Source organism: Drosophila ficusphila, unplaced genomic scaffold, assembly GCF_018152265.1.
Source record: "Drosophila ficusphila isolate 14025-0441.05 unplaced genomic scaffold, ASM1815226v1 contig_198, whole genome shotgun sequence".
NCBI classification, from domain to species: Eukaryota; Metazoa; Arthropoda; class Insecta; order Diptera; family Drosophilidae; genus Drosophila; species Drosophila ficusphila.
The window spans coordinates 4,990,227-5,009,874 of NW_025064092.1; the positions used below are offsets into that span (position 1 = coordinate 4,990,227).

The 19,648-nt window shown below is 37.5% G+C and overlaps 2 protein-coding genes across 5 annotated transcripts; both read right to left on the reverse strand.

Annotated features, from left to right (window-relative positions):
- Positions 1 to 528: 528 nt before the first annotated feature.
- LOC108087597 (dual specificity protein phosphatase 3) lies at positions 529 to 12,120 on the reverse strand. Of its 4 annotated transcripts, none has more exons than XM_017185032.2 (7): positions 11,964 to 12,120; positions 11,511 to 11,802; positions 4,808 to 4,867; positions 3,084 to 3,247; positions 2,866 to 2,994; positions 2,391 to 2,488; positions 529 to 1,709 (listed from the first exon to the last, which is right to left on the reverse strand). In XM_017185032.2, exons 2-7 carry the CDS (start codon positions 11,526 to 11,528, stop codon positions 1,504 to 1,506), a joined length of 675 nt encoding a protein of 224 aa, XP_017040521.1. In that variant the 5' UTR covers positions 11,529 to 11,802; positions 11,964 to 12,120; the 3' UTR covers positions 529 to 1,503. The 4 variants fall into 4 exon arrangements, with proteins under 4 accessions (XP_017040521.1, XP_017040520.1, XP_017040523.1 ...); XM_017185031.2 differs by having other exon boundaries at positions 2,391 to 2,515; XM_017185034.2 differs by lacking the exon at positions 4,808 to 4,867.
- Positions 12,121 to 16,712: 4,592 nt separating this feature from the next.
- LOC108087601 (succinate dehydrogenase [ubiquinone] iron-sulfur subunit) lies at positions 16,713 to 19,387 on the reverse strand. Its single transcript, XM_017185040.2, has 3 exons — positions 19,014 to 19,387; positions 17,861 to 18,716; positions 16,713 to 17,399 (listed from the first exon to the last, which is right to left on the reverse strand). The coding sequence occupies exons 1-3, from the start codon at positions 19,261 to 19,263 to the stop codon at positions 17,192 to 17,194; spliced, it is 1,314 nt and encodes a 437-aa protein (XP_017040529.1). The 5' UTR covers positions 19,264 to 19,387; the 3' UTR covers positions 16,713 to 17,191.
- Positions 19,388 to 19,648: the final 261 nt, after the last annotated feature.

The window sequence follows — 19,648 nt, forward strand, 5'->3', positions numbered from 1 at the left end:
TCCTGAATAATGCGATATCTTTTCTGTGGTTTGTTTTGCTGCCATTAAACTAGATTGTTCTAGTTATGTATCATAAAATTGAAAAAAAAATCGATCAAAAATTAAAAACTTAACCAATGATGCAGTTTATTAAAAAATTAAAATACAAGCTTATAAAGGTATGCCACTTTACAATCTTATTAAAATTTAAAAAAAGTTATTATTATTATTATTAAAAGTTGGAATTAGTGAATTCTGACCAATTTTCAGGAAAGCTATTTTCAGGAAATTTGGAAAATTGAAAAAAATATAAAAAATGTTCTAATGATGCAGTTGGTTAAAGCATTAAAATATAAACTTTTAGAGGTATGCCACTTTAAAATCGTATTAAAATTAGAAAAGTTATGCACTTAGAATCATTTCGGACTGAAATTATAATACCCTCGGCAAGGAAATAAAAATGAAACAAAATATATATAGGATATTGACAAATCCCATAAAACCATTTAACGGCCTTAAAATAAATTTACTAGACTGATTCAATAATAATTCTGTTCAAGTTTTGTCTGTTTTTATTATTAATCACTTCTTAAGTATAGTTTAGTTTTTAGTTACTTGTTCTGCTCATTTGATTTGGTTTAGTTATTTGTTTCGTCTGCTCTTAAACATCGTACATGTTCTAGAAAATATGAATTTGGTTTTATTACATTGTCCACACTTGGTGTATATAGTATATATATATATATATGGTATAGGTGTATATAACGCATGCTTGTATATCCGTTACACAGTTATATATCAGTATATATGCATCTGGTTACGTTTGTATCCTCGAACATTGTTCATGATCTAGTTTCAGCTCTTCTTATATATGTAGACATATATATATCTATGTTTTTGGGGGTGGAAGATTGGGGATAAGGACAAGAATATGGAAATGGAGATGGAACAGAACGTTAACACAGATGAGCCTTACAAAAAATACGTAGATAGATGTGGGTCCGGAATACATGTATATAAATCTGTATGTCTAGGTATATAGTAGGCAAGGTATATAGGTTGATCGCCTCGTATTGCTTCGATCCTCGTGGCTCTACCAATCTAGGTCTCTAAGTGTGTGTTCTGGTGAGTGTGTGTGTGTATATAAGTGTGTGTGTGTGAGGGAGTGGAGATAACTTGATTCCCTTCTGGCTGTTTGTATATATATATATATATACATATATATATATGTGTCTGTGTGTATATTAGTCCTACAATAATGGGTATGCCGCGATTATACAGTTTTGGGGATGAACAGTTTATATATCAGAAGACCAAGTTACCATTATAAGTCGTTAGCTTTGTAGGCTTCAATTTTGTTTAGAACAACGATTTTCATTTTCATTCAAATATAATATTCTTTTTTTTTTTTTTTTTTTGGTTAGTTTCGGGATCCTTTCAAGAACCACGTCACATTTTCCCCCCGATTTCCATTCCCGATCTTTGGTTGTATCTTAGGCTCCGCCCACTTCCCCGATATTTGCACTAATACGGATATAGGTTCTTGCGCTTGAGTTCCATATCCAGATCGGCCAGTTGCTGCAGGAATCCATCGTTTGGCCGAATATCACGTCGCATTCGCACCGTGCGTATCGCATCCACCGCCGACATCTTCCGGCAGATCATCAAGTAGGCGAGGACACAGGTGGCCGATCGCGACATGCCCACCAGGCAGTGCACCAGGATCTTGCCTGCATAGCAAACAAATTCGGGTAAGTAATGGCTCTTGATTAGGTCTGATAAGGGGTAAGCAGTCCAGAGTAAGCTTGCACTCGGAAATCTCCCTAAGTAAGTCAGTGCTCCGCAAGAAACTATTCTTACATGAGCTCTAAACTAAAGATGTTCCAAATTTAAAACTTTAAAAAGATATTTACAAGATAAAAATTATGGCAATGATTTTTGAACCGCATGCCAACGTTTAAGACAAGTATATTAACATAGGCATACAGCGTAAAATAAATAAATAAATAAATATTACTATGTATTCTATTTTATCCTCTAAAAGTACTGGATTTTAACTAGCACTCAAAGAGTTTTTTTTAGAAATTATCCTTTCTGCAAAACTGACAGAAGAACTTGGACTTATTTTAATTTTTATACAATTATAAATTTACCATATGCTAACATATCAAATCAATCTATGAAGCCTTATTACCCTTTCATATTCTTTTTTGTTTATTTTGTTGTATATTTTACATTTTGTAATCAAAGAATATCTAATAGATAATAGAATAGCAAGATTAAAAAAATGTGCTGGGCTCCCTAACCTCCATTCTACCAAAAGTTTCTTATAAATTTCCATATACATATTGTATTTCGAATTGAATCTGGAATCCTGTAGCTTACTCCGAACCGATTACCGCACCACTTACCGCCGCTGCTGATGGCGCTGTCGATGAACTTGGAGGCCACGTAGAAGTAGCGCGAGATGTCCGTCGTTGGGGCATCGACCATGGGGAAGCCCATGTACCTAAAAACACAGTCCTTATGGTTGCGTCTATTGCACAAACAAACACACATCACACAACAAAACAGCAACAACAAAGTTGAGCCAAAAAATCGATGTGAAAATGAAGGATGATTTTCGATTGTGAAAATTATAATGAAATATCGTATGTACAAAGATGGTATTTTTGGAGTGCAGAGAAAAGATAAAAGAAGAGAAAGAAAAACAAGAATTTTGTTGTAAAGAAATTTTGAAATGTGTGCCGAAATCAAAACAAAATCAAATATGAACAAATTTTGAGCGAAAGTATTTAAGAATTTCGAAACTCCTTTCGATTGTTCATGTTGTTGCCTCTTGTCGGTTGAATGGGATCCTTGGGATCCTTGGATCGCAGGACTCACCTGATGCTGGGCATATCCCGGTAGTAACTGTGTCCGGTGTCCACCTGACCATAGCGACATCCTTCGGCGGCATTCAGAACATGAGTAATGCCCATCATCCGCAGATAAACTTTGTTTTTGGCCGCCGCACTAAGATACATAAAAATTATTATTATATATTTATATATATAGTATGTATATTTGAAGGAAATATTTCCCTTAGGGAAAGGATTACTTACGCATCACCAATGTAGATGCCTGGATAGACTTCATCGCAGTCAACGTCGTGGATTGGTCTAAGTCTGAGTCCTGGGAGTGCCCGGCTGGGAGCCATCGAGTAGTGAAGGACTCGCTGCAGCTGACGGCCTGTGGTCTGTTCGGAGGTCTCCAAGCGGCTGGGCGACTGCAGAATAGTCCAAAATTACACACACAATTAGTAAATTAATGTTTGAGTAGTAATTGAAAGCACAGAAAGGAGTAAAGCCCCAGAGAACCAGCGATATCTTCATGCCACACAAATAAAACGAAACACAATTCATCAAGGTTTTAGTATACTATTGTCCCTATGACTCAATGCACTATTAAGACCTTGGTTTTAAGACCTTCGGATCTTGTAAGGTCGTTTTATTTGTTGGCTTTAAATATAGGTTATTATTTTAAAAGTAACTAGTAAGTTTGAAAATGTAAACAAAATTTTAGGTTAAATTTTATTTATATTTATTCTTATAATTTTATAATTACTTTTTAAGCACGCCAGTCAAAAACCCTTCAAACCGAAAGATTTATTTTACAAGTCTCACGATGGAGTTGAGAAAATGGAGAAAAGAAATAAGTTTTTGCCTTTAAAATTAGTATAAATATAAATCAGCAGAAGTCCTTCGATAATTAGATTTTGTGGACATTTCGGCAGGCTTCCGAGGACTCCCCCACCACATTTCACATGACATCATAGGCCCAGCGCCAAATGCCAAAAAAAAAAAAAAAAAAGGAAAAGGAAAATTCAGGAAACAAAATGCCTTGGCTTGCAGATTTATGGGAAAGGCGAAGGTCGCAATTTGGTTACAAAAGATGACAAATCAGACAGATAGAGGGAGGTCGCCTCAGAGGGTTCCTCCTTATATATATTTATATATATATAATATATATATATAGTATATATATGTCTGTATGGTTTTCGTTGTCTGACAATCTCAGGGACAGAAAGTGAAAACTTCGGTTTGCCTGCTGTGCTTTGTTTTCCCTATTTTATAGGTTTTTGTTGGCTATCGGCTGTCTGACTTGTCATAATACCATCATCTGGGAAAATAGGGAAAGGGGCAGGGGAAGGGTCTGGTGGGTGGATAGGATTGGTTCACGTTTCTGAAAACTTTTGCTTTTTGTCGCGGCATGCGACCCTGAAAACGAAAATGAGCGAAACGAAGGCGAACGGCCCCAAAAAAAACAAAAAGCAAAAAAATGTTGGGGAAATCGAGAGAAAAAATCAAATGCACGATTTTGAGCATCTGTCGCCAGAGTTCTTTAACATTTTGCCGTTGATCTATTGTGACTGATCTATGGCATACATAGTAGCTCTCGGCGAACACGTCTTTATATATAAGCGAGAAATTCTATTTTTTTTTCTTTGGTTTTTTGGCGCAAGGTGTGTGCGGGTTAATTGTTCTAATTCGGTTGATGAAAAGCGCACAAAATGTGGACATTATTTATAGCATTATGTTCGCCGTGGCCCATATATCTGCTAAAAACGAGTGTTATGTGCGGCACATTTAGCAAATATTAGTTTTAAACTTCGGTTAGTTTGGAATTCAGGAGCTCTAACATTTTTGCTCTCACAAAACAGCAAAGGTTATGTGAAATATTTACAAAAAGGTAGCAGTTGAAACAGCACAGCATAGACTTTAAAACACAGATTGGCAGATTTACATTGAAACCTCATGCGAAGCTATTCTTGATGGATAGGACAAACCTGATAATAGTGGGGACTATATCTATCGCCGATGCTGCTGGTGTATCTGTCCGTGAGAAGCTGAAAAGTGTGGTTTTAAATAAAATTTAAAATTAATGGAAATCATAAAAACAGAGGTAGACAAAACAAAAACGAAACTTTGGAAAAATAATCACAATTTATTTATTTATAGTAACCAAATAAGAAATCTAAAATAATTTATTACCCGAAAACGTAATTTAAATAAGCATTGAAATTTAACCAATGGAAACAAAAATATTAAGAAATATATATATTAAATGAGAGATAAATTAACCAAGCATTTTAAAATTTGTGTTTCACAAATCTGAGCATATCCTATACATTATTTCATATTCGAAATCTAACCCAAACAAGGAACATATTTATTAATAAAACCTAAAACATTTCTGAGGGTAACACAATACGGAAAATATCTGCGCTGAAAAAAAAATCCTAAACCTAAATATATCCCAATTAACTGTTGCTGTATCAGGTGGAAACGGAAATAGAGGGAAAGCTTTTGCTCAGGTGAATGTGAAGCTGCGCCTTGACCTTGTCCCCCTTGCCAAGAAAATTACGCTCCCGCTCCCGCCCACTCTCCCCCTCCTCCTCCTCCCCCGCCAAACTGATTTTCATCTAAAAATACTCGATAGAAAAAAAATTACTCACCGATGTACAGTGAAAAACAAAGCATGAAAAAAACACGTCGAAATATGCAAAGAGAAAATATATTGGAGCAAGTGGAACCCAGCAACGAATTTGTTGTCTGTGACTCATCCCACGCCCCCAGCCAATTCCCTCCCACCCATAAGTATATAGAAATATATAGAAATATATATGTGAAGCCCGCATGACAAGACAATTAGCTGGACACGACAAATCCAAAGGGGAAAAAAACAAAATGCCAGATACGAAAATCAAAAAAAAAAAAAAACAAAAAACAAAACAAAATGCATACGCCAAATGGAAACAAAATCGAAAAGCGAGGGGAAAACACACTGGCATGATTGAGCGAATGATTGGAACGCTTTGCCCCGTCTAATCGCCAGCATATATAGCCCGATATAGAGAGTCGTGGCATCTATATAGCGTTTTCCCATTCCCATTCCCATTCCCATTCCGATTTCCCCCCGATTCCGCTGGCAAAGCGATTCGTGTGAGTGAATCTATTGGCAACTTTGAAAGCGTTCGTATCTTATTATAGCCGCTTTGAAAACGGTCGACAGCCAAGGGGCCAGAATACCTGAGAGGTGTTTTTAGGCTATTCAGGGTGTTGAGGGGAGGAAACTATAAGGGGCCACTCGAAACTTTTCCGCCAAATTCGTTTAACTGATTGTCTATGCAAAGAAAATATTAAGCATACATTTTAATGTTGTAGGGGAAAAAAGGGAATTCTCAAGCAAACAGATTGAAATATTGAAACTATGATAATTAATAAATACAATTCATTTTTTGTAGTTCCAATAATCATTAATTGAAATATGTTATAAATTAGGGCTACGATTTTATAGAAGCCACTAATTAATAATTTCAATCATCAATAATTGCCATATTAAATACTTTTATTATTAAATTTAATGCATATGTATTCATTAATTATTAATATGTATTAATAAATTTTACTATATTATATAATAATAGCTATATTAATACCTGTTGTTCAGTGGATAAGTACTTGAAACAACGAGTTATTCTTTTATTTTACTTTGTTTGAAAGATAAATGACAATTTCTTAACACCATTAAATAAGAAAACTTTGCACAACGAAACTCATTTTTCCAATGTGCTTTAAAGCACAATTATAATTGTTTCCCACCATAAATTGAACCCATTTGCCCCGTCAAAAGACTGCATCAAAACCTCATTTGGAATTATATTCCCCCCAAGCCACATAAACTAGTTCTCAATGGAGGCCTTTCCCCACTGCAGCAGCCACTTGATGATGTCATAATCTCGTTTCGATTGCGATTGATGTCCTTTGGCACCACTGGGTGGGTCAGTCACCGAGCCAGCGAGCCAGCGAGCCAGCGAACCACTGCCACTTGCACCACCTGACCCACATCCGCTCCACATGTTGCGGCCTGCAGGTGGCAACAGTTGGGCCACCGCTTGACCTCTGGGCCAGACACACTTCTCTGGTTCCGTTCGCCTCCTTTGCGAGTATAATATACCATATACCATGCCATATTATCTGCAGGAAGTGCAGCAGGCTAAATGGAAAAACAATGCCTGCCGCAAAGTGGAACAGAGTGGATAGAAAAGGGGGAGGAAGGGGGGAAATGGGGAGGAGGGGAGTGGCGGAAGAGGTTGTGGCGGCTAGACAATGCAATCAGCTAAATAAACTAAACTAACTTAGGAAGGACGTGGAGCAAATTATGCGGTCAGCCTTGTGCACTTGCCACTCGCTATTATTCAATATTTGAAAACCCACCAAAGGGTTTTCGAGAGCATTTTTTAATTGAATTTTAATATTGTTATGTGCTTCTGCTTGGGTGATTTATTTATTTTTTAAACTGCTACTAATCAACAGTGTTTCTGTCAGCTGTAAATTTCAAACAATCTCATGTGATTCCTAAAGGATTTGAGTTTAAATTCTAAAACCATTCAGTTAATAAACTGAATAAATTAAAGAAACAATTATTATTTTTCTGTATTATGCTCTCTTATTTTAGATAAGAGTATAGAATATTTAAAAAAATACAATTTTGTACAGAAAAATTGCCTTTCGTAAAATTGAAACCATTTTCAAAAATTTTATAAAACTAAAAAAATACATGTACAATAATTATTTACTTTTTAGTTCACTTCAAGGCTAAATTCATGTTTCCATTACTTTTATTAAGATAGAAAACGATATACAAATGCGCACTATAAAAGTAATTCCCTGCAGCATCTCCGTACGTTTTCCATCGAAGCATTTATTAAAACTTTTTTAATTTATTTGCGATTTACTTGCTTGCGGCCTTGAGCACAGAAATTCCCAGAAATAGAAACATGAGAGCGAGAAAAAAAAAACAGAAACGAGAACAACAACAATTTTCCCCAAAATCATTTTTCAAGTGTGAAAATTCTAGTCTGAAATTGTTGGAAATTAATGAATACCAAAATGAAGAGCAACAATTAATGTTCGGCCAAAACAAAATTTACAAGCTGTTTCGCCTGGCTTTGGCATTGACAAATCTACATACATATTTGACACACATATAGTTATCTGTCTGCGCATATAGATATAGAAGTATATCTGCATAATCTGCATAGTTTTTCGGGCACTCGACAAATGCAAATCGCATTGACATGCAAGCCAGTATCCTGCAGTAACTCTTTTGTTATTGATTAAACAGTCAACGAACCAACGAGCGAAATGCCCCCAATCCACCAAAAAAGGAAAAATGTAAACAAAATACGAAATTCCCCAGATAATTATGAAAAACAAAAAAAAAAATAAGCTGAAAGAGACATTCCACAGCTGATTTCCCAACATTGAGCGCGAAAAACTTTGGCAGCCAGCGAATCAACAAACAAAGCCAAAACAATTTTCTCACATTGCAAAACTAAATTTTCAATTAAATGCGCAATTCAGTGAATGCCTTATTTGCCTTTTAAGGCGGCCACGTTTATGGGTTGGGAAATATCTATCCCACTATCGCACTATCCCACTATATCCGCTATATCCCATCAGATTGCTGGCTGCCTGTGATCCACAAAATTATGCAGCTGCAATGCAAATAAGTGAACCTAAAAGGGTTTAACATACGCTTGCCATAAGGAAATCTGTCACTTAAAAGCAATTAATCTCTAAGTAAATCGTCACAATTTCATTATTGTTATACAATTTGAAATTCAATTAATTTCCCAACCCATTTGCCTCCTATCTTCCCCAGTATTTCCCTCATTTTCCAAGGCCAAAAGCAGATCACAGATCGACCTTGAGCTTGAAAAAACGTTTCCCATTTTGGGTGGGTTTCCAGCTTGGTCCAAATGGGGAAACGCTTTTAAGTTGCCGCTTTGGCTTCAGCTTCTGCCGCAGCTTCAGCTGAGGCACTGAGAGAAAAATATTAAATAAATTTTATTTACAGTTTATTTCATATTTTTTAAATATTAATTATTCGTTTTTCCTTAAGTTTGCAAGCTATCAGCATTGTCTAAAATTTTTCTGAAAATGGGTCTTAGGAATTTTATGTTAATCAATTAATCTGTAGATTAAATATCTTACGTTATTCCTGAACAATAATGTTGTATATATTATAAACCTTTTTTGCGACTTTTTACTTTAAAAAAGTACTCTTAAAAAAATCTTACTTTGAGGTAAGTTTTTTGGTAAAACGTGAATGGAATCTCTATAAATTCCACCATTTTTCTCAGTGCAGTGCAAAGCGTTTGCCTTTCGCTTTCTGCTCAACCAGGCGCAACAGCTGCGATGCGACACGCCCACAATCGGCACAAAGCGTCTATATATAGTATTTAACTACGATACAAATACACATATACCTATATAAATATAAACATATATATATAATATATATATATATAATATGTGGGCTCGAACAGTGCTCTATCGATTGTTCAATTAGCGCTCTCGATGGGCTTGACACTGAGCCAGCAGCACTGGCAGCGGAAAACGGCGATGACATTGACATTTTAGCTAAGCTCCGGGGGCTCATACTCGTACTTATACCACTGGCAGTACTACTATATATATTTATATATATATATATATATATATGTTTATCTGCTGCGCGGACTTTGCAGCACTTCACAATGGCCATTACACGGAAGCCGGGCAATTAATTTGAGCCACTGTCGTTTTTTTGTTTTTTTTTTTTTTTTTTTTTTGGCGGAAGAGGCGGCATCGCAATTCGCTTCACTGCCTCCGAATTCATTAAGTTTTTGCATTCGATTCGGCTGGAATCTCAAGTTCATTCGGTTTGGCTCACTTAGCGTTGCGTTTTATAATCAACCTAATTGGTCCACTCGGCGTATGAGTAATCTTCTTTAGCCAGCGAACAATGGCCAAAAGCCTATTACCACCGATCCGCGTTTTTGGGTCAATCAAATCCACTGCAGCGTCACTAATTCGGTTAGACTAATTCGAGGGCGGGTAGTTGGTTTGGTGGGAGTTTTTAATTAGGTGGAAATTCTCCCCATTAAATGACATATTTGCGAAAAGAGATTTATGGCCACTTGTAATGTGCAATGACTGAGTTTTAAACTAATGTCACTTTTTATAAGCTATTATCAGAACTAGTATGGTCTTGATCATAAGTCTTAAGTCCTGATAGGAAAAATAATTATTCAAATAAAACAATCTTTAAAATTTTGAGTTTCTATAAGAAGAAATCCAAATAGATTTTTTAAGCTCGTTAAGATCGCTTAACCACGCTATGAAAATAATAATTAAATTGGTAAATCATAAAGAAAGTGATAAACGTAAGAAGGGAATCTTTTAAATGTAATTAATTAAAATTTAAAATATTGATTTTTATATTTACCTAATACTTCTTACCCAATTTATAACTTTGCTTTTATAATTTTAAAAACTACTACAAACTTTTTTTTGAAAAGGTTAGCTATTTCGGTTGACATTTTTAATCGAAAGGCTTGGATACATTTTTGGGAACACTAATTCGAAGGACAATCCCCACTCTTACCGAATGGTGACCCAGCACAACCTGCAGTGGTGACCCAAAATATGAGGCGCCAAAACCAAGTTAATGCGAGGATAATCGCCCGATAAAAGTCACAGACAAAGATGGTTATTTAACGACCCACATGTTGGGAAATAGTTCGGTGGGTTCTTTTGGGTGGTTGGGTGGCTCGGTGGTTTGGCTGGTGGCCACGCCTTGGAAAGGCACTTGAACTTTGCATTTGCATTTAGAGGCCTTCAAATAGGCGGTGGGTGGGTGGTGCGCTGGGTGGTGCACACATGTGCCAAGGCCTCTGTCCCCACAGAAAATAGAACAAATTCTATTTTCCCTACCCTGATTTTTTATGTCGTTGTTCTTTGTGGGTTATAGGTGAAGTGGTTGGGTGGGTGGATGAAAAGGGGTGGTGGAAATTGGGTCACCAGAGTAACGGTAGAGGGAGGAAGAGGAGGAGGACATGGCCAAAGATTGAGGCGAGTCAAGGTCATCATCGCTCGTCATCAGCTGTTTTTGACAGATGCCCGAAGCTAGCGTCGAAAAGTCTGCCACGCGGCACTTGACAAACCAGCCTGCGCCACGCCCCCAACCCCTTAATACACTGGGCAAAAATGTGTTAGAAACTTCTGATGAATGAACAGTTGCAGAGAAAAGGTTTCTGGTTTCTAGGTTTACTGTTCATATTTAAAAAAAAAATTATTAAATTAATTCATTTGAAACCGAAACAATTTACTTGGTATAAATTTATTTTAGTTTGGTAATATCCTAATAGTGAGCAATATAATTAAAAAAAATTTCATGTTCAAAAAATATACAACAGTTTAGAATTTTAGATACTTTGTATAATTTTATAGATCATTTTATAATATTTAACAGAGACACGAATATTATTGTTGTAGCGAACTGTAGTCCTTTTTGAAAACTATTCAAACTCTCAAGCTCTTTTTTATAAGCACTTTTCTTTCAGTGTCCTTCATTACTACCCTTAACCGCCCACTCTTCCTGTTTTTTTTTTTTATTTTAACCCTGTTTCCCCCGCTCGGCGCCTTTGTCCTTTCGCTTACCGCATATCTCCATGACATCTTTGTGGAGTGTGTGTTTTGAGTTTGTTGTGTTTTCGGTTTGCGTGGATCCTGCTCCTGCTCCTGCTCCTTTCCCTGCTCCTTTTCCTGCTCCTATTTCCGCTCTCTTTCGTCACCTTTCTCTCGCGGATTCTCGGGATGTTTCCTGGATGCTTTGGATGGGTAGTTGGATAGTTGGATAGCTGGCTGGATAGACCGATGGATTGATGGACTGATGGAGGGGGTCGCACGTTTGCTCCTTGCGCTGCGCCTTCGTTATCCTCTCGGCGGTTTCCTTGATTCAGGTAAATAGTTACAAGTATTAGGATCAAAATGCAAACAACTGAGAACAGGAAGAGGATTCTGCCAGATAAACACACACTCACACACACGCACACAGAAACACACTGGAGCACTCACAACAAAAAAAAAAAAAGAAATTAGTGTGTTAACTACCTTTCTTTGCCACACAAAAATTGGATTTTGCGGCAGCGCTCGCTTCTCGGCTGCTGTCTTGTCACTCAGTTAGTAATTTTATTTTGAATTCTTATTTATTTATCCCTCTCAATTTGTTTGGCTGTTTTTTCAGCGTTCTGGCGACGGGCACTTTTTTGCGACTGATTCGCGGTGCCGCTTTGGGGTTGTTTTCTAGGCGCCGAAAGCTCGCCCGCCCCCAAAAAGCGGCCCAGTGACGTAGGCGCCGCCACAAAGCTTCGCCGCTCCGCTCTCTTTCGAGCTGGAGCTTTGCCACGCTCCGCACGTGGCGAAGACGCTCACTGCACTCCGAGAAAATCGCATCGCGAAGGTTCAAATTATCCAATAGTCCGAAGAGCTTCCCTAAAAATCCCTAAAGTTTGCAGAAATGCAGAGAAAGGTTCGTTATATCACTAAAATGTATCTCAAAGTACTTGAAACGATCTGTTTTACGATTTAAATGATCGTTCGGTATTAAAAAAACGTTAAGATCCGTTTGTAAATCCAAATGATCAAATTGGCGGGTCAAATTAATGGAAATCCTTTTCATAAGTGCCAAAACAGCATTCGCCTTACTAATCCCCTTAATCTAAATATATCATCATCATCATATCTTGGCAAAATATTAAATGATTGTTTAAACTTTCTCTGAAAGTTGCTTTCATGAATTTTCTACAAAATTGTATAACAATTTTAATGCAGGTTAACTATAAAAAGGATAGTATCTCATCTTAAAAACACAGATTGATCATTAAAGTATTTTGTACTTTCCAAATTCCTTGTTAAAATTATAAATAATTACAAAGCCTTAAAAAGTACTGAAGATACTTTTGCGGAGTGTATTACGTGTGTGGGTTGCCGACACCCACTTACGCATATGTAAATATTTTCGTAGTTACATTAGCTATTTACGAGTAATTCATTTACATATCCAAGCGTTTCAGCCGGAGAGGAATCGGCGAGAGAGTGAGAGAGAGAGATAAACAGCCCTGACGGGGGCCAAAGCTTTTGGCCAAAAAGTTATCGGCCAAGTTCAGATGCCCTCGCCCACCTGAAAACTGGGGCTCGCCTTCAAGGAAACAAGAGCTTTGCGCCTTGGGTAAATCTCCTACTTAGCGATGATTTAGTTGGACTTAAGGTCCTCCTACTTCTTATAAGATCATATAAATCTTAAAATATTAAAAATAAATTTCAAGGTACTTAAATACATATTATTAAATTAGTCTTTATATTTATCAGCAATTTATATACCAATTACATATTAATATCTTGTTGTCGTTGTTGAAATGATTAGGCATTCCGCCCTCATAAAGAGCATCAATCATCTGTGATTCATTAAAGCAAAACACTCTGAGAGAACTCAATGAAAGCTTTTCCATTATTATTCAGTCTAGGTTCTCTTACTTTATGCAATATGACTGTGGGATTCGAAAATAGAATGGCAAACGTATTTGAGGTGAGATTAGGTAGCTTATGTGGCTTGCTTTTTCTATTGTCGACTGATGACTGATCGCAATCACTACTTATTCGAAATCGTTATTATCCAACGCAATTATAGATAATTTCAATACATTTTAAAACTGATTAAGGAACATACAGAGCATAAAGTAACTAGTTTATCACTCTATATTTTGTAAACATCAAGGAAAATGTTGATGAACCACTAGGAAAGTAATCAAGAAATGCAGTTGACAATCAGCGGTGGTCACTTTTTTATTGAAAACTTAATTTTTACGATTAACCAGAAAGTAGCGACCACTCTCAGTGCCACATGACAATTGATTTGTGCATCCGCTTTTGGCCCTGGATGCCAGCAATCAGCAAGATCCCGCCATGAATGGAAATTTAAAAGCCATAAATCTTGGGGACTTAATATCAACTGTAACTATGGCCACAACAGCGTGGCAATCAAATTAACTGCCAAGATGCAGGAAGAAATCCCCAAGAGTGCTGATAACTTTGCTCTTTCAGAACGGATTTTGATATTTTTTTAAAGTCCGTGAGATATTTTTAAAACTATTTTTTAAATGAAATATCTTACATTTTTTAATCTTAACTGCTTAAATAAGATGATATTTATTGCAAGGAATTGTTAATCAGTTTGTATAAATTGAAATTATTTACATAAAAATAATATAGTTTTCATAAATTAATTGTTTCTGGATTAATTAAGGCAACTAAGAAATAGAAAATAAACTCTAAAAGAAAAGCTTGTGATATTAACTTTGTTTATTGTTTTATAACCATAGTTTATAAATGAAGATCTCAATAGATCAATTGTCTTTTGGCCAGACTCATCTCCCTATCTCCCTCACACCCCGGACTTCCTATCTCGTTCGCACACGACTAATTCCAGCACGCGTCTATGATGAAATGCGTTTGGGAAATGCGTGTTTCTTGGATCTGCTTGATGCTTCGATACCTTTTGCCACCTGTCAGACGTCAGCGGCGGCTTAGCAGCTTAAATTATAAGAGGCTGGGGAAATGCTCCACATTTTCAACGGCCTCAACACCTTGGAAATGCGACAAAGGAGCCAGAGACTCCACCAGACTCCAGCCCAACATAATTTGCTTTAAGTATTTCGGAACGCGTTCGTCTGCATGTGTGAGATGAGTTTATTTTTAAAAAAGCACTAAGCAGCAAAACATGAATTTTAAAAGCCTTTTGAAAGAAAATAATTTGTTAAATAAGTTTGCTTGATTTTTGTATATTTTCAGAGGACTAGTAGATAGAAAATCATATTCTCCTGAATTGATTTACCTTTACGTGGATATCATTAATTAATTAATAATTAATATTAATAATTAGGAAATTGTCTAGAAATTTTATAAATATAAGAAGTTACATCAAACACGTTTTCTGAATTTCTGTAGATTAATAAGAACTTTTTCTTAACATTGCCAAATTTAAACACTTTTGTTTGTTTTTTTCATTTAAAATATTTGAAATACAATTTATACTCAAGACAAAGATCTTTTGAGATAATGACTTTGGAAAGTATTCTTTTCTGGTTCAGCATTCCCAATTGTTTGGCGTAGTATCCTTATGTTTTTATTAAGTAAACCTAAGTGTATATTTTCCCTGTTGGTTAGTGTAGCAATCGTGCTCTTGTGGCTCATTGTTGACAATGTCGTTTGTCGCTGATATCTGGACGGCAGGTGCAAACAGGCGCATTGCTGGAATTGCCTTTTAATTGTCTCCTCGGCTCGCCTCGCAGCTCCTGATGGCCTAAGCTTCTCGAGAATCGCGGGAACGGTTCTCCAGTGGCAGAGGAGCGAATGGGAAGCTGCGGATCAACTGGCTTTGGTTAATCTGGACGGGGCTTCTTGCCGAGGGCTTTTCATCTGATTTGTGCCTGTCAACTCGTGTCAAGGCGATTGAGTGTTGTCGCCGGCCAAAGAAATGAACACGAACTGCATGTCAAGTGCGGAAGCCCTGGATTTAGATACTCTTTTTGGGATAAAAATAAATAAATCAAATAAAACTGTAATAAAATAGCATAAAAAGTAAGTAAATTAGGGATATATTTGTAAAACATTATTACAAATTTTATTTTTATCAGTTTTTTTTATCAGCTTTACAAACAAGAGTAAGAAACTACTCCTTCAAAGAGTATTTAAAAAAAAAAGAACAAAAAACACTCATCATGAAAAGTGCAAGTTGTGTAAATGAGAGCGTGACAAGATTTCCCGCTTTTCTTGCTTTCATTTCCCCATTTTCGCGACGGCTGCTGACAAGTTCGGAGGGGCTTGTTATTTTTAAAGAAAACAACATCGAAGTATTCCATCCCGAACTCGAACTCGAGTCACTCCGCTTTTCCAATTCCTCTGCCCGGCGGAAGATTTGCGGTGGCTTTATTTATAGACTTCGAGCGAGACGTTTGGACCGTTTTCACAGTTGGCTTCATTCACTGCCCCCCAAAAACTCCTTCCGCAGGCCAATTGGAAAACCAATCTGCTTAGTATGCACCTAGCACAATTTTTAAGGTTGCAAATTAAGTATCTAGTTTATTTTTAAACACGCATTCGAACTGTACCAGGTACCAAGTAAAAGATATTTAAAACAATCAATCGAACTACCATAAATATAGATTTTGTAAAAAAGGTTTTCAATTTTTATGGATTCATTCATTCACAATAAAAATATTGTACATAATAATAAATAAGATCTTCTTTATCTCTTTATATTTTGTATATATTTTCTGTTGCATTTGGTTTTGTAGTTTTTTAAAATGATTCAAAAAGCTATAAAATTTTTCCCAGTGTGGGAAGTGGCTCATTTCATCCGCTTTCATTCTTTATTTGTTTGTTTGGATTGCTCTGGTGCAGACACGAACATTAACATCCACATAGCTACAGCATTTTCCAACTTAATTGCAACGAGAAGTGCAGAAATAGCAGACGAACCCGGGATCCCTGGGTCTAAATCGAGGGGATGGAAATTCCGGAGATTCGTGGCAGTGTTTGGGATCGAAATCGGGATCAGTTCGATTCATCTGTCCAACTGCAATCCATCTACCTTACGATCTCATGTTGTTTTAGCCTGGCATTTGTCAGATTGTTCTTCGATTGATCAATTAATAGGATGATTTTTAAAGGAAGTACAAAACAAGAATTGCCTTTTCATATAAATCTAAGGATTCTAGACAAATTAAGATTTTAAAAATAATAAATATTTGTCATTTGTGGGCCAGGGAAATTTTTTATTAAATTCGATTACAAAATATTCAGTCCATTTGCGATTTATCTAATTTTTATTTTGTGTTTTTTTTTTAGATATATATATTGTACGTTCTATAACTTAACAGTTGTGTTAGGTCCCTTAAGCGTAAATCCACTTGTCCTGTGTTAAAATATATTCTCTGTGTGGCTAATTATTTTTGTAATTTAATATATATTTCCCTGTTTAGTTTGCATGCCTACATCGGTGTGCCAATATCAATAATATAAATATATCATATAAATATTTATATTATCGAACTTTAGGAGAGTTTAAGAGAATCATTCAGGAAATGTTAAAATTAATCATTTCTTTGCCAAGTTATTTCCCAGGTAAATCGTTTTGACTTTTTTCAACCTAGTTCCACATTATGTACATATGTTAAAACGTGATCAGATCAGTTCGTCGTGTTTGTTGTTGTTGTTGTTGTTGTTGTTGTGTTTGATGTGTAATATATCCCAATAACGTTATGTCGAGTGCGTTGCCTTTGCTACCCTTTTCCCTGGAAAAGGGCATCCGTCTTGAGTTGGGGCGCCCCCTTCTTCTTCATTCCGACGAGGAGCTGCTTCAGCTGGATGATGGCTCGTGCCGGATTGAGATGCTTGGGGCACGTGTTCGTGCAGTTCATGATCGAGTGGCACCTGTACAGTTTCCACGGGTCCTTCAGAAAGTCCAGGCGCTGCTCGGTTGCCTCGTCCCTTAAAAAGAAATTGTAAAATTGTAAATATATTCAAAAACATTTTGTAAACAATTCCCACTACTTTTTATATTTTTTGTATTTTTAATATAACTATTTTGCATTAATTTACATTAATTTTCCATTTTATTAAATTAATTAGCTACATTTGAAAAGGTATGAGCTGTAAAGTTTGAGAATGTATTACGTATAATGTTCAAATAAAATGTAAAACAATATGTGTATCATATCATTGTAAAAAAAATATTTTTAATTAATATATTGAGTTTATTCAGCTAGGGAAAAATTCTCAAAAGAAACTATGTGTAAACTACTTGAAATTAGGTAAGTTATAAGTTTGCGATAAATTTATATTCCGATCATTTAATTTGACCGAAGCTTTTGTTCCCATAAATCTGTCCTTTCATTACTTTTTCTATCTATTATTATATATAGTATATAGATCCACCGATTAAAGCTCACCTGGAGTCGATGACCCAGCGGTATGCCTGCATGAGGACGGCGGGGCCGAGGTACTTGTTGCTGTTCCACCAGTAGGAGGGGCAGGAGGTCTGGCAGCAGGCGCACAGGATGCACTCGTACAGCCCGTCCAGCACGAGGCGATCGTCGACGGACTGCAGATACTGCGCCGATCCCGCCTCCCGCTTGAGATCCTTCCGCTGCAGCCACGGCTGAATGGAGCGGTACTGTTCGTAGAACTGGCTCATATCCGGCACCAGATCACGGATCACATATAGATGGGGTAGGGGATATATCCGGCAGCACTTGCTCTCGTTCTGATCGATGTGCGAAACGCAGGCCAGCGTGTTCGTGCCATTGATGTTCATCGCACAGGAGCCGCAAATTCCTTCGCGACAGGATCGCCGGAAGGTCAGCGTGGGATCCATTTCGTTCTTGATCAAAATCAGGGCATCCAGCACCATGGCTCCGCACTTCTCCAAGTCCACGGTGTAGGTTTGCGTTTGCGGCTGATCGCCTGGCTTCCACCGGTAGATCTCGAAGCTCTTCATCCGCGGAGTTTTGGATCGGGGCGGTGCGGCTGGCGGCGGAGGTGCCGGAGGAAGACCAGATCCAGGTGGAGGCGGGGCAGCACTGTCCCCAGGTGGCTTTCCGGCGGCCGCTCCTCCGGGCTCGGCGGATGCTCCTCCGGCGGGGGCGGGGACGGGGGCGGGGCTGGGGGCTCCTCCTCCTCCTCCCGTTGAAGGGGCTGCGGCTGGTCCACCTCCTCCTCCTGGCGAGGGGGCTGGGGCTGGTCCTCCTCCTCCTCCGCCTCCGGAGTATCGCCTTCTTGGGGCTGATCCTCTGGAGTCTCTTCCTCCTAGATCAAACAATATATAATACAAATTATATTATATACTCGTAATACTTGGAACTCTGATCAAAGTGATTAAAGTTTTGGTTTGTGGAGGTATAGTTATGGATGGCATTTTTGGAAACCATCGTAAGTTTGGAAAGATCCAATTAAATACACATTTTAAGGCAGTTCGTTTAGAAAATCAAATTCAAATGTTTGGAATCTCTTGAAATTTGTAATACATATATTAGGTAGGAGGGTACAGTTTCGCTCATCGGAAACTGGAAAAAATAATTCATTTTTTTTCTTTGCAAAACCCACCTCCTCCTTGTCCTTCTCCTCCTCCTTGGGCTGTGGATAGGGCGTACCGGGACTGGGATACCACGGATACGGCGGATATTGCGGATACTGTGGAGGCGGCAGCCATCGCTGGTCCGGATATCGATAGGGAGGACATAGCCGCCGCAAAACGGGAAACGGATTTGGACACATCCTCGGAAATCACGTGACTCCTCAGCAGCCACGTGCCCTGTTTCCTGAGCAGCCGAGGCTGCCGGCGCAGTAAATTCATGGATGGAGGGATCAGTCTCGAATGAGATCTCGAGAAGAAGCTAAGAGCCGTTCAGAGTTTACGTAGAAAATATATTTGTACAATTTTTTGATAGAGAGATTTATGTTAGGTGTTGTTATGTCGAAGTGTGTAATAAAACTGGGGTTCGACAGAAATGGGCCTGGTAGTACGAATTGATTGAAAAATCAAGGATACCTTCATTAAAGAAATGGTTTGATATGAAACTCTAAGTCGCACAAAAGGTTACTTTATGCAATTTGAATAAAGAAATTGATTTTAAGAGTACTTTATTGTTACTATGAGCATTAGATCCCGACAGTCCCGACAGCCGAAATACCAGGCGAACAGAAATGCCTAGAAGATGGCTTCAAAATCCGAAATCCAA

Coding starts and splice junctions, on each gene's coding strand:
- LOC108087597 (XM_017185031.2), bottom strand. Junction 2,995..3,083: donor GGCATCTACATTGGTGATGC/GTAAGTAATCCT, acceptor TATGTATCTTAG/TGCGGCGGCCAAAAACAAAG. Junction 2,516..2,865: donor CGGGATATGCCCAGCATCAG/GTGAGTCCTGCG, acceptor TTTGTGCAATAG/ACGCAACCATAAGGACTGTG.
- LOC108087601 (XM_017185040.2), bottom strand. CDS start 19,263: ATGAATTTACTGCGCCGGCAGCCTCGGCTGCTCAGGAAACAGGGCACG. Junction 18,717..19,013: donor AGGAGAAGGACAAGGAGGAG/GTGGGTTTTGCA, acceptor TGTTTGATCTAG/GAGGAAGAGACTCCAGAGGA. Junction 17,400..17,860: donor CGCTGGGTCATCGACTCCAG/GTGAGCTTTAAT, acceptor TTTCTTTTTAAG/GGACGAGGCAACCGAGCAGC.